At 31.4% G+C, this 14,204-nt stretch overlaps 1 protein-coding gene and 1 long non-coding RNA gene across 6 annotated transcripts in view; one reads left to right on the forward strand and one right to left on the reverse strand.

The window, feature by feature from the left end:
* The window catches only part of LOC126744819 (uncharacterized), a 68,517-nt gene extending 59,531 nt beyond the window's left edge, over nt 1–8,986 (forward strand). For 4 of the 5 annotated variants that reach the window (XM_050452377.1, XM_050452381.1, XM_050452380.1 and 1 more), the window contains 3 exons: nt 727–897; nt 4,374–4,556; nt 8,496–8,986. In XM_050452377.1, coding sequence (XP_050308334.1) covers nt 727–897; nt 4,374–4,556; nt 8,496–8,561 — 420 coding nt within the window. In that variant the 3' untranslated portion in view covers nt 8,562–8,986. The remainder of the gene's footprint in view (nt 1–726; nt 898–4,373; nt 4,557–8,495) is intronic. The other variant, XM_050452382.1, reaches the window with a different exon arrangement.
* LOC126744821 (uncharacterized) overlaps nt 1–13,541 on the reverse strand; it is a 71,824-nt gene extending 58,283 nt beyond the window's left edge. The window contains exon 1 of the long non-coding RNA XR_007663317.1: nt 13,229–13,541. This is a non-coding gene — a long non-coding RNA (uncharacterized LOC126744821). The remainder of the gene's footprint in view (nt 1–13,228) is intronic.
* Between the last annotated feature and the right edge of the window lie 663 nt (nt 13,542–14,204).

The following is a 14,204-nucleotide window of genomic DNA, read 5'->3' on the forward strand; positions in this document are numbered from 1 at the left end:
TTCGTCGTGAGACACCCTGTATAATAACATATAGGCTGTACCATTCAAAATAAGAAAGTTGGTATTAGCGCCGCCAACGTGGCACACCCTGTATACAAAACATTTATTGTAAAAAATGCGCAGCTTACAATCTCAATTGACGTATCCGAGAGATTTTTCGAACATGCTTCCATTTATTTATTATCAAATTAATTCCAAGTTACTGACTTGCATTGTATCTGTTGATATATAGCTGAAAATTTCGTCTTTTGAAAATGTATGTAAACTTGACCACAGAGAATCGATGAATACGTTTGTAAACAAAACACCCCCTTTGCCCCTGTGCACATGTTGAACTCAACAGATAGCTAGAATTAGTAAACAACAAACAAAGTTGTTGTTTACTAATTCTAGCGTTTCCATGTTCTAAGATTACGAGAGATATATCGCCAGGCTATTATACATATTATATTATATTGTATTTATAAGTTGAGGCTATTATATTGTATTTATAGGCTGAGAAAATAAAGATTTATAAGAAAACAGTGGCCATTTGGGTGTGTCCTAAAACCCAAGCCTTGAGGCCCTGAACGTGTTGTTAGGAACTTTCTTTTTATTATTATTTTTTATTATTAGCAATGGCCGTTTATTAAAGGATAAGGGTATAGAGAACTGTCTTAATCTTCGTTTGACCAAAACGAATTTTAGATTTAAAAGTACATATTTACTTACTAAAAAGATGTTTAGAATACAGCGGACAGAGCTGCTAGGACAGTTGGAACAATCTATAGGATGGTAGCGGGAACGGACAATAATGGTGGCGTATGGAGACTAGCATCACAAGCTGCAGATACGACCATGTCGTTGGCGACAGCATCTTCGTCAGTTTCCTCAAATATTCTGCCAGTTACTGCTAAGGTACTGCCCTAGCTACACATCAATACGCTGATTTATCGTGGATTTGTCTTTGTGTAGAGGGTGCTTATTTTTGACAGCCTGTACTTTTATTTGGTGGATGTTTGACATTTTTTGTATAGATTATATGGTTAAAGAGCAAGTGCACATATTTTCTGTAATACAAGCAATATATTTAGGGGTTCTATTTATAATATTAAAATATCATTCATAATTATTAATTATAAACTAGAAACTTTAAATTCTACAGGAAACTCTAATATTATGATTGCTTCTTTCTTATTTCGCATTTTACTTTATAACTATTTATAACATTATTTAAAAAAATATATTTAGAGAGTGTAAGATTAATACTTTATTATATTGTACTATTTTACCGCTTGTTAAGATAATTAAAACACGCGATGCATAAAAGTAGCTAACTAATTTATTTTACACGTACGCACTCAATATCATCACTTCAGACAACTAGGAATATTTATCTATACTGTATCTATATATGTCAAATTAAAAGTCACGTCAATATTCCGACTTGAACTGGCCTCCCAGCGGCTCCTTATATACCAGTACCACTATTCCGGAAGATTCGTGCAATGTGCCCACTTGCATCACCATAAAGATTCCAGAATGACGAAGAACATCTGATATTCGCGGCGTTACATTGATACAATATATAAGATTTTTTTATAACGCATTTATTAAATGATTAATTGCCTTTTCTTACCTTTCAGCGAGGCGTGAAACATGGCGGATATAAATCCGCTAGCGAAGTAAGCTTTATCGCCTCGTAGAGCAAAAAATAAAACGTAAAAATGTTTGTAACGCGTTCTCTTTGTCTACAAGTATTTTGTTTCATCACTTTGGCCTAGCTTTTCAATCTAATTGAATAAATTCTAAATTTTGCAAAATGTAGCTTTTACAATACGCAACTAAATTTTTTATTTAAAAATTTTGTAGGAGAAGTCTTTTTTCCATAAATAAAATGCAAATTCTAGTATTAGAAGTAATATATTTTGGCCTAGTGTTTTTATCATTATCAGACCCTTAAACATTTTACATATATGACCAGGATATAAATACTTTTTGCATTTAGATAAATTTTATTTCATATCATTTTTACTCTTCCAATGTATTATAATATGCAATTGTTTCTGGAAATAAGTAACTGGATAAATGATATTTTTTTTTAATGAAACGATGATTTAATAGTAAGGGTGTATAATAATATATAACAATTTATATAATTGTTTTTTTCTCATGACTATAAAAGACTGATTTCTTTAAATTTATTATAATACTTAAATATTATATTACTTTTTTTGTGTAACACTTAAAGTATTACATAATAAGCTACAAGAGTCTTTACTGAATGGGCATAAATTGAATCAGCTTTAACATTAAACTACTTACCATTAACATGGCGTCTACATTTATTAATTACTTTAAATCGTGACAACTATTAAACTTCTACTAAAATAATGTTTTTTTTTTAAATATAAATAATTGAATAAGTTCTGTGCATTTTCATGATAAGATTTTTTTGGACGATAAACAATTTATATCATTAAGTAGTTTGAAAAAATCTCAATACGATAGAAACGTGCTATTGATATTTTGAAAATTTTTAAATTGAAAATGAAAAACTGTATTGCTTTATCCCCCATACCAACAGAGATACATCGATATAGATGAAAAATGACGAGTATGGGATATTCCAATTTTATAGAGAATAAGATGCTGATCCTTAAGGATCTTAATCCTTAGGTGATTTTTTAGAAGAAAAGTTTTAATAAAGCTAAGCTCCATATATACTTCATTTAGTCCTTAATATGATTGTTTGACACTTTTACTCATGTTTATAATTAAATGTTTTATCTATAGTAGCATGTTAAATATTGTACATATGATCAAAACCTTTTTGCACTGTAGAAATGCATGGAATTTCAGTAGTTGTTTTTAAAATAAGTATTTTATTACTAACAAATATAACTCATATTTATGCTATCACTGACCACAACAAAAATATTATTATGAAAATGTAAATACGTTTATTATTCTTCTAGTTTTTATACTGTTTTGCTCTTATTCTGTAGTTTAGGTTGGTTACTTTATTTAGGGTCCTATTTAAGTTTAGTTTAATAGTCACACTTATAGAGTCTAGTTTTTAGTTATCGTAGTTCATATTGTTTAGGGATGCCATTGGGGTTTCAAATTAGGTTATTTAAGTTATTTTATTATAATTTTTGGTAGTTGAATTTTCTTTGTTTTGTTTTTTCTTGTTTTGTTAGTTTTTAAATTTTCAAAATTCTATATACTTTCATGCTTTTAACTACCATTGTTCTTTTAAAATTATTGGTCAGCCAAATCAATGTTACATGTTTCAAATATTTCTAAATAATTTCATCGGTCTTTAAAAGAGACAAATTTTATTGCATTTGAATCAGTTTTATTTGACAGTTAACGCGAGTCAGGTAAAAGTTTTGTAATTTGATGTTCGATTCATATTACAAAGCTTCAGTGTTCCAAGCAGGAGTTAGTTCCTTAATATTTACATTACAATACACTAAAAGTATTTTTTGATATAATTCAATATATTAAGTATGTCCGAATATTACAACACTTCACAAATATAAGTAATTGGCTTTTACATATAATTATTTTCTAGTTAATAAATGGTTGACTTCTTGGATATTATTCTATTACTTTACTGTTCTTCCTGAAATAAATTTAAATTCCTCTATACAATCATAAATAGATTTAACAGATGCATCCATCAATAAATTGTTCTTTGTAAAATTAGTAACAAACAATTCATACTACTAGGAAGATAGAAGAAAATTTCTATTGTATTTTTCTTTATATCTGCATAAATTAATTTCATAAAATTAAATGTTAATAGTTGAATAGCCTCTGAAGGTCTCCGCCAACGGTACCTGATGATAAAAGAAAACGCAAAATAGGTAATCTATCAGTGGAGAGAATTATACATCCATAGTCATTTATAAAGTGGCCGTTTTCTTTACTGAAAGCTATTGTGAACAGTTAAAATGTTAATACAAGATATGTATAGTAAAAAAGCATCTATATAGAGCCTATAATACAATATGATGGAAAAAAATGGATTTAGCGGCATATAATATGCAGCTCAGGCCGTTTATGTTAAGGGATTAACTAGGCGCATCCCTTAGACCAATCCAATTCACCGTGCATAGTCGATCTATACCATGTATATCCGGCCGGATATACATGCACAAATAAAGTGCAGTTTATTATGGGGGAGAACGACAAACTTGTTTAAGTACCAATGTAGTGTTTCAAAGAAAAAAAATGTAATGTGGATACTATGTTACCTTATACTGATTTTTGTGCTTCAATTCAAAGCCGCTTAAGCAAAAATTGTTGCATGTATATTACTTCTTTGTTAAAAACTTCTTTGGTAAAAACCCTAACTAAAACTAAAGTTTATTTTCTATTAACAGTTAGTAGCTGGCTCAGGAGCAACTGAAGAATCAGATGAGCACGAAGTAGGCGCAGGGGGTATCGCTGAAGTAGATGTACAAAAGAGTGCTGAAGGTTACACGGAAGGAATTCCCGGACCAATAACCCGGTTATTTGTTATTGCCAATAGGGGGCTAGCTAACTTAGTACAGGATCTTATCTTGGTAAGCTTTTATATCCATAAAATAAGATATCTTGGAATATGAAGGCATAAACTGATAGTTTAAACTTTAGAGCTGAAAACTTAGCTTTGATGATTGGAAATTCTAGATAAAACTTATTGGGTCATGTCTTATAGACTATTAATTTTTTATACTTTACTAAACTCCTGTCTAATGCTAGTGATTATGATATTCTTACATACTTATAGGACAGACTATATTACTCTCTCAATATATCTCAACGGAAGTCTCCAATTCGCCAATTCAGCTAACCATCCACTTAATTGGCGAGTATGATTAGCCTCCTCTTTAATGAACATCAGAAAGAGTAATATATATAAATAGAGTAAATAAAATATAATCTAAAGAGCGTCTAAGAAGAAGTCTCTTCTCATTTAGTTTAAAAAATCAGTTGCCTGAAATATGTATACTAGGTAATATAACTTTATTCAAGAGTTTATATCATGGAAATGTTCTCTTTAGTATAGTATATATAGTGTATATATAGTATATATATATATATATATATATATATATATATATACTATATATACACTATATATAATATATAAATATATATATTATATAATATATATATTTACATATATATATATACTATATATACACTATATATACTATACTAAAGAGAACATTTTTATTTTATTTACTCTATTTATATATATTACTCTTTCTGATGTTCATTAAAGAGGAGGCTAATCATACTCGCCAATTAAGTGGATGGCCAGCTGAATTGGCGAATTGGAGACTTCCGTTGAGATATATTGAGAGAGTAATATAGTCTGTCCTATAAGTATGTAAGAATATCATAATCACTAGCATTAGACAGGAGTTTAGTAAAGTATAAAAAATTAATAGTCTATAAGACGTGACCCAATAAGTTTTATCTAGAACTTCCAATCATCAAAGCTAAGTTTTCAGCTCTAAAGTTTAAACTATCAGTTTATGCCTTCATATGTACAGGGTGTCAATTTGAAAACTTCCCACGCCTATTATCTCGAAACGGGTTAGGTTTTTATAAAATCGCTAGGACACGTCGATTTTATTATCGAGGGGGAACAATTTTTATGCAGAAATTACTTCGCCTCTTTCAACCCCCTACCCCCCAGAACCTCCCTCTCAAAAATCTTAAATGGCAATAGGGGTTGAGTGATACCTCATTTGAAAGAACTTTTTATTCTCTACATTTTGGCACCTTATTTTTTAAATTTGAGTGCTGCGTTGCCAAGTTAGGGTTATTTAAACATTGTTAAATTACTTATTATTAAACATTATTCCTGTAAGTGTTTTAAATACGTTGAAGCTATGATTTCTATTGGAACGTGTTTGACCATAAAGCGAACCGGTGCATTTCTCACTGAAAGTGTTTATCAATCCGACAAATTCTTTTGGTCATGAAAGATAAACATTTAATTTTTTTTCTTTTTTGTTTATTTTCGTTTGCAATGGAATTCGTCTCAATACAGTTCGATGATATGATCCGAAATTTAAAATAGTATTTAGTGAACTTTCCTACCAGTCAATGTCACTAGGTATTTAAATCAGTTAAAATTTATTTCGATAATTTGTGTGTTATTGTTAGTTACTATGGTATACACGCTTAGGTAAAGAATTGAAATGATTTTTATTTATGGCGAGCAAGGAAGATGCGCAAGAAGAACGGCAGAAGTTTTTAATAATAGAAATCCTAATTGTAATGTAAGTCACAGATACCTTTTGGACGTAGTAGCTAAATTTAATGAAACGGGTTCAGTTGGAAACAAAAAAAGGGCAAGTCGGCGTGTTTTAAACGAAGATGCTCAAGTAGAGATTTTGGGAACATTCGTTGCAGAATCCACCAATTCTCTCCGTACAGTAGCACGTCTAACTGGAATGTTACATGAAACTGTACGACGAGCATTACAGTTACATAAATATCATCCGTACAAGATGCAAATTTTACAGGAACTTCATGAGGACGATTTTGATAGGAGAATAGAGTTTTGCGAAATTATGTCCAACTTAATAAACACTCGTGCAATTGTGGTAAGCAACATTTGCTTCAGTGATGAATGTACCTTTTTCCTAAACGGCCATGTCAATAGACAGAATTGTCGATACTGGAGTGAGGACAATCCCCACATTTTCAGAGAGGGTGCTACACAGCGGCCACAAAAAATTAATGTTTGGGCCGGTATTCTTGGAAATGCTGTTATAGGACCGTTGTTTATTGAACAAAACTTAACTGGAGAGCTTTACTTACACCTACTTAAAGATGTAATTGATCCTTTGATAACACCTGAACTGGAAAATCAAGTTGGTAACATTTTGCAAGAAAACGAACTACACTTTCAGCAAGATGGAGCTACGCCGCATTATTTTCGGCCAGTGCGGGAGTGGTTGAATAACAGATTCCCTAACCAATAGATTGATAGAAGGGGACCGATAGAATGGCCTGCTAGGTCACCAGACTTAACGCCGTTAGATTTTTTTTTATGGGGGCACATAAAATCGGTTGTTTACAAAACTCAGCCTGATGATATCGAAGATTTAAAAAGAAGAATTACAGAGGCAAGTAGGACTATTCCAGAAGAGGTATTTCAGAATGTTCGGGAAGAATTTGAGAATAGACTTTATTTTTGTTTGGAGAACAATGGAGAACACTTTGAACACCTCTTAAAGTAGATGTGTTAATAAAATAAATTTTAGGCGTGCTTTTGTAAAGACCATAATTGTAACGGCTATGCAAATGTTTAGTAAAAATAATATTAACCTAAATGACATGTTTCAATGTAATATTAACCTAAATAACATGTTTCAATGCAAATCATAGCTTTAACGTAATTAAAACACTTACAGGCATAATGTTTAATAATAAGTAATTTAACAATGTTTAAATAACCCTAACTTGGCAACGCAGCACTCAAATTAAAAAAATAAGGTGCCAAAATGTAGAGAATAAAAAGTTCTTTCAAATGAGGTATCACTCAACCCCTATTGCCATTTAAGATTTTTGAGAGGGAGGTTCTGGGGGGTAGGGGGTTGAAAGAGGCGAACTGATTTCTGCATAAAAATTGTTCCCCCTCGATAATAAAATTGACGTGTCCTAGCGATTTTATAAAAACCCAACCCGTTTCGAGATAATAGGGGTGGGAAGTTTTCAAATTGACACCCTGTATATATATATATATATATATATATATATATATATATATATCGAAATGATACTATATATAATACTATATATATATATATATAGTATATATATATATACTATATACTATATACTATATACAACTAGTATATATATATATATATATATACTAGTTGTGAATTAAGACACTTATGATAAACAAAAATGTCAACTGATTATTCATTTTGATTATTGAAATATAATTGTATCTATCGATAAGTAACGATATTGGACTACTAAAGTACTGTTAGTAGGTATTAAGTCTTATTATCGGACTAAAGAAATACTGGAGGTTATTTTGAATTTTGGAATTTTTTGCCATTTTATTTTGTTTTATTAATTCAGTTTTGTTTTTTTACAAACTGTACACATACTAGAGAAAAAAAATGAAAACTCTAAGTCTCGGTCTCAAAATATCTTTTTATATCTATTAATCTGTGATATAAACATATGTGTTATGTCGGTGTTCATCAATATATCTATACATATATTTTTTATTTTGGAATTAGATTACCATTTCTAAAATTTCCGAATATTTTTGAAAACTATAATATATTAGTATGGCTAACCATTTATAAACCCTTATACAAACTTACTTACCAATCTTGTCAACGGTTTTGAAAAATGAAATTCGACAACCAGTATTCTTCATCCTTGTATAAGAAGTTTGGTTGATTTTAAGTAATTTATTTTAAGTATAATTATTGTAATCAAATACTTAAATACAGATTTTTTAATTTTTTAATTTTCAGCGTCTGGCCCAAACTAGCGAGAGATTAGTCAACTTCAAGGCACGATTGATAACTGCCCTTATCTAAGTCATGTGCCATATTTTCGCATGACAGCATTTTAAGCAGTTTTTCTTTTGAAGAAATCCACATTTGGATGCAACACGATGTCAACTAGTAAATTTGTAAATTACTAATTATATAAATATTTTTTTTAAATTTTGTATGTCTGTACATAATTTTTATTAAGTTAATTTTTGGTGTAATTTGGTAGTAAATTATATAACAATGTTAATATTCAATATTTAAAATAAAGATATATTTAAAAAATATTAATTGTAAATTATATTTATAAATTGATGCTTGTGAATTTAATTGATGAAAACTTTCTTATTTGTCCATATTTATAAATATTTTATTATTTTTTTTACATATTTAGCTTTATTTTGTAAATAATGATAGAGAGTGAAATTGTAGATATTTAATACTGTAATTAAAAGAAAAATAATATGAAACTACCTGTAATTTTTGTTTAAAATTTCTCTAGCCACCCTCCCTAAAACGCTTCATTGCAAGAGTAGTAACAAATTAACAAAATTTTGAAACAAAATAAGGGGTATAACATACTTATTTATACACGTGTAAAATCATTTATTTTCATAATAAAACAGCTGTTCAGATTAGCTTGTATTTTGGTTAGGATAATATATGTTTTATAGTATTTCGATGTCAAAGATATGAATAATATGAAACAAAATTTCCTTTTTGACTCAACTAATTTGGCATAAAATGATGTAGGTTTAAGTCAGGACGTTTTGTTGACTGGATACTATAACAACGACACGGAAATTAACAAGCAAACTTTTAGAGCAGGGCTTTTTATCTTAGAATATAGTAAAATGAAAATGTACTCAATTAATCAGAACACTCCAACATGACAGTTAACTCTTTCTTTTCATCCACGCCTCAGTAGCTGTGGTGGAGAAGAAAAACAGTCAAAGCAACCTAGTATACAAATTCTAGAAAACTTTAAATACAAGCATCTACAATATTATAACCTAAATAACCTAGATTGGGGCCAAAATAGAGCCCTCAAATAAGATGAACTACTTAAAAACTAGACAATATAATGAAAATATTAAACCAAACGCAAGAAGAACTCTAAATAAACCCTACGAATAAATTTTTACCCTACAAAATATGAATAAAATAGTACTAAAACGACAAGAATAATTTACGTATTTACATTTTCATAATACTGCTTCCCTCTTGACTTTGCTTGTCCCGATCAATCAAGACCTTTCGAGCTATCGGAGTCATGATAGGGCACTAACCGGACGATGTTTACAATTTTTATCTTCGTCGCCGGACGTCGCTGGATCTGGTACACATGTCCGTTAATTCTTGTGACCACATGAAACGGACCTTCTCAATCCTTCTAAAGCTTTGATGACTTGCCCTTTATCCTCCTTGGATTATATAACCATACTCTGTCCCCAGGATTAAAACCGGAAGGATTCGCCTTTATATCATAACGTGATTTTATTTTGTTATACTTTCTAGATGAAGTTTACCCCGTACCTCTTCATGGATGATTTGTAAATGCTGTTGTAGATGCTCGACGTACTCTTTAAAGCTTTCCGCCTTGTCGGGTCTTCCAGTAAAAATGTCTAAAGGTAAACGAAGTTCATCACCAAATACAACTTTGTTGTGTATAGAAAAACGACATGCCAACAGGAATGGTTGTATACAGGTATCCCAGTTAGTTTGCTTGGAGTTTACCACCATTCTCAAATAGGTTTCCAATGTGCAATTAAATCTTTCAACCATTCCATCAGACTGAGGGTGTAGGGGAGTTGTGCGGGTCTTATTAATTCCCAGCAGCTGGCATACTTGTTGGAATACTCGTGACTCAGAGTTGCTTTCTTTTCGTAAGTAAGACCAAATATTGGATCATCATGCTGATCCTGGATTAAACTAGCTGCATTCCACTTTTCAGGACTGTTAAGGCCAATACAAAGCTAATCCTTAGATGACACCATTCTTGGTTTTTGTGTAGCTTCTTCTCTAAGGCATAGCTTAAGATTGATTGCCTTTTCTTTGTTATCTCAGCGATTTCCCCTAGCAGCGGCCTTACACTGATTCAATTCCATGCTTCTATGCCGTCGAATTTTGGTGGCTTCACTTTCATCATTGTTTGCATTCGAGGATCGCCGATCGGGATGAAGAGGAGTCTGCTTTACTTTCATTTGTAGTTCTTGGATCTTTTTTTGTACTTGCCCCAATTCTTCTTCCACTGTTGCTTCGAAGTTAGTCATCATTTGCTTCTTATTCACCTCCAGATCTTCTCTAAGTTGTAAAACTCGTTCCTCTTGTTTTCTGTCTCGTTCGTCCTGCTCCTTTTTAAGATTATCTTTTAAATTCAGTAAGTCATCTTTCATGGTCCTAATCAGGTCTTCATTTTCCTTCTTCGAGTCGGACTTCTTATTGTTCCCTCTGCTTATGGTCTCGTTCTTCTTGTTTGCGGTCTCATTCTTCTTATTCTTCCCTAAATTTACAGTCTCATTCTTCTTGTTCTTCCCTCTGTTTACGGTCTCGTTCTTCTTGTTCTTCCCTCTGTTTATGATCTCATTCTTTTTGATCTTCCCCTATTTATGGTCTCATTCTTCTTGTTCCTCCCTCTGTTTACGGTCTCGTTCTTCTTGATTTCCCTCTATAGCAAAGCAAACTATATATAAAGCAAACAAGTTTACAAATTCTAGAAAATTTAAAATACAAGTTAAAATACAAATTCTAGGGTTCAGGTGCTGAGGTCCCGCTGATCTTGAGACTTATATACAGGGTGGTCCAACAAAAATAAGCCCACCGGTTCTTTTAGATATTTTGGACAAAAATATTTTTTGCTTATTATTAATTTTAGCCTCTAAACCTTTTAAATTTTTAAATACCCACTTATGTACATATCTATTAAAAAATTTGAAAGAAACAAAAAGAACGTAAACATCAAAAATATTTTATTTATTATTTGTATAGTCTACTTACTAATAATTATTATTATAATATCTGCTATGTACCTACAAAGACTTACAAATTAAATTCCTCTCTCCTTCCTAAATGGAGGAGAGGCAAGTTCATTTCTGATGAAAAAGTTTATAATACATACATACATACATATATGTTTATTGTTTCTAAGTATTGTATAACATACTTTTAACAAGAAATTTGATGCTTATGCTGTATAAAATGTCCTAGTTTATCATCACCTCTTTTGGTTTATTACTTACTAGACACCCTGAAAAAATTGGGTAAAATGCCGCAAATTGGGGGTAGCATGAAACTTAGTATATAATAGTTAATTAGGCCATCCGCCATTTAAAATGATTTGACCCGCAGTACCTAAAATTTCACCCATAGGAGGCTGTTTTTACCCCTATTTTGAAAAAAAATGTAACATTTTCAACAAATGCAAGCTACAATAGTGTAAATAGATATGTTTAAAACTATTATAAAGCGAAACATTATTTAATTATTATGGCTTTAAATTCTTGAAAATTTTGCCATTTTTCAAAATAGAGGTGAAATCTGCTGACCCTATGGGGTGAAATTTTTAGGGCAACATATTTTTTAAACAGATTGTTGTATACATTTTTAAAAATATAAAGCAAAAAGTTATTTAATTATTCTAGCTTTCATTTGTTGAAAAATTTTTTTTCAAAATAGGGGTAACAACAGCTCCCTATGGGGTGAAATTTTAGGTGCTGCGGGTCAAATCATTTTAAATGGCCTAAATAACAACTATGGTAAGTTACATGCTTCTACTCCAATTTGCGGCATTTTTTTGTGAACCGCACGGACTAAAATAGTGTGGACAGGAAACTCATGACTTTTCCCCCTGGGGAAAAAAAGTCGGGGTGGGCAGTCATAGGTGGGAACTGGGCTTTAGTTTAAACATGATAATTTTTTATATACCTGTGACATTCACTGTAGGTACTGCTGTTCTTTTAAGTCCTCTCTTGGTGTTTCGTACTTTGCAAGACATCTCAAAATGATCATCACAAACAAAATATCTGTTATAAACTTTTTCTGGGGTTAACTTATCATAATTGGGTGGTTTGATAATAGATATCCCTATATCATATAATTCAGGTTCATTTTTCGGAAATCGATGCCTTTTGCTATCTTGATTCTTACAGCCAACAACACATTTCTTTCGGTGAGATTGAGGAGTAAACATGATTTTAAGGAGCAGTAAAAAAAAATTAAAAATACAATATTAAGTAGGTAGTTAAGAAACAAAATGATGAAGGTATAGGGTATATACAGGGTGTTGCAGTTTAGAAGTTATTGGCGAAAAGTTATGGAGAAAATTTTGTCTTTTTTGTCACCCCATACTTACAGATATCGCTCAAGGTGAGAAAGTTAGGTAAAGGTAAACTGCCAAGTTAAGTTGTCATAATAACATTGTGGTTTTAATTAAATTATTATTCAGAATTTCTCGCTAACTATTGCCTTGGTAAAACCATTTAACTATTAGTAAATACACTTAATTAGATTAATAATTAGTAAAATAATTAGGAAAGCCAATATTGAGCCTATTAAAAATTACATGGGATTTCCTATGTCCTGCCTGGCGGTGCAACACTCTGTATAAGTACTAAAATACATATACCTAGTTACAAAATGTAATGATAATAAAGAAAAGTAAATTTAAAACAACAAAACTTCACCACTCTCTTGGAAAAAAAAAGTAATCTTACCTGAAAAATCGCAGATCTCTATAGGGCTCTAATTTCACCACTAAACTTTACTACTTATTTGTACTACTGTAATCCACAGAACACACAAAATAGCTGTAATCTGGAGCAAATTTGCACACAATTTTAAGTAAGGGCCGTTTTAATTTAGGTTTAGGTCAAAAAGCAAAAGCAGAACTCGACTGAAGTACTGAAGGATAAACAATTCTGTGAATCACTGATGATGCGACCGCCATCTACTCAAAAAAAACTAAAGCATTAATTTATTGATTAATTTTCATAGGACGTGACGCCGACGGTAGCGCGCAGTGGATGAGATCCGAACTACCATCTCCAGCAGAGGTTGCCATTTAGGTTTTTTTTCTATTCTCCCTTTGTTTTCTGTGCAATGAAATGATACACGAGATGTTTAAAAGAGACCGGGGCGAGCTTCTTGTTGCGCTATCTATCCGCCAGCCGCTTTTAGTGGCACGATTTTGCCCGTAAGGTTGCGCATCTTCCCATATTCTCAATCAACGGTAATACCGTTGATTGAATATTTGGGAAGATACGCAATCCTGTGTTAAAAAGTGTACCCGGTCGACTATCGGATTGCCGTTCAGTTTCGTGCACCGTGTGGTGCTGCCGCGAAGCGTCAAATCTAGGAACGATTTATTTTAGCTGCGTGGACATGGCTTTTGGCTTTTTTGAGTCAGGTTTTCAACGACGCTGGAATCTCCGGTTACGCGGCCGTGTTGGATATTTTTTTAAGATATGGGATGATGCTGCCAACTATGTTGTTTATTATTTTTTTTGAACATACAACACGTGTCGTTTATGTGGTGGTCAAGTGATAAGTGATATACTTAAGGGTGGAGGCATATTGAAATTTCTTAAAAGTTTAATTTTATTAACAAATAATTACTTACCAAAATATGTTTTTGAGACAAAATTAATACATAAATATATATAAAAAGCTATTTTTACAAAATTACCAACA

The sequence above is a fragment of the Anthonomus grandis genome, chromosome 14, assembly GCF_022605725.1.
Source record: "Anthonomus grandis grandis chromosome 14, icAntGran1.3, whole genome shotgun sequence".
NCBI classification, from domain to species: Eukaryota; Metazoa; Arthropoda; class Insecta; order Coleoptera; family Curculionidae; genus Anthonomus; species Anthonomus grandis.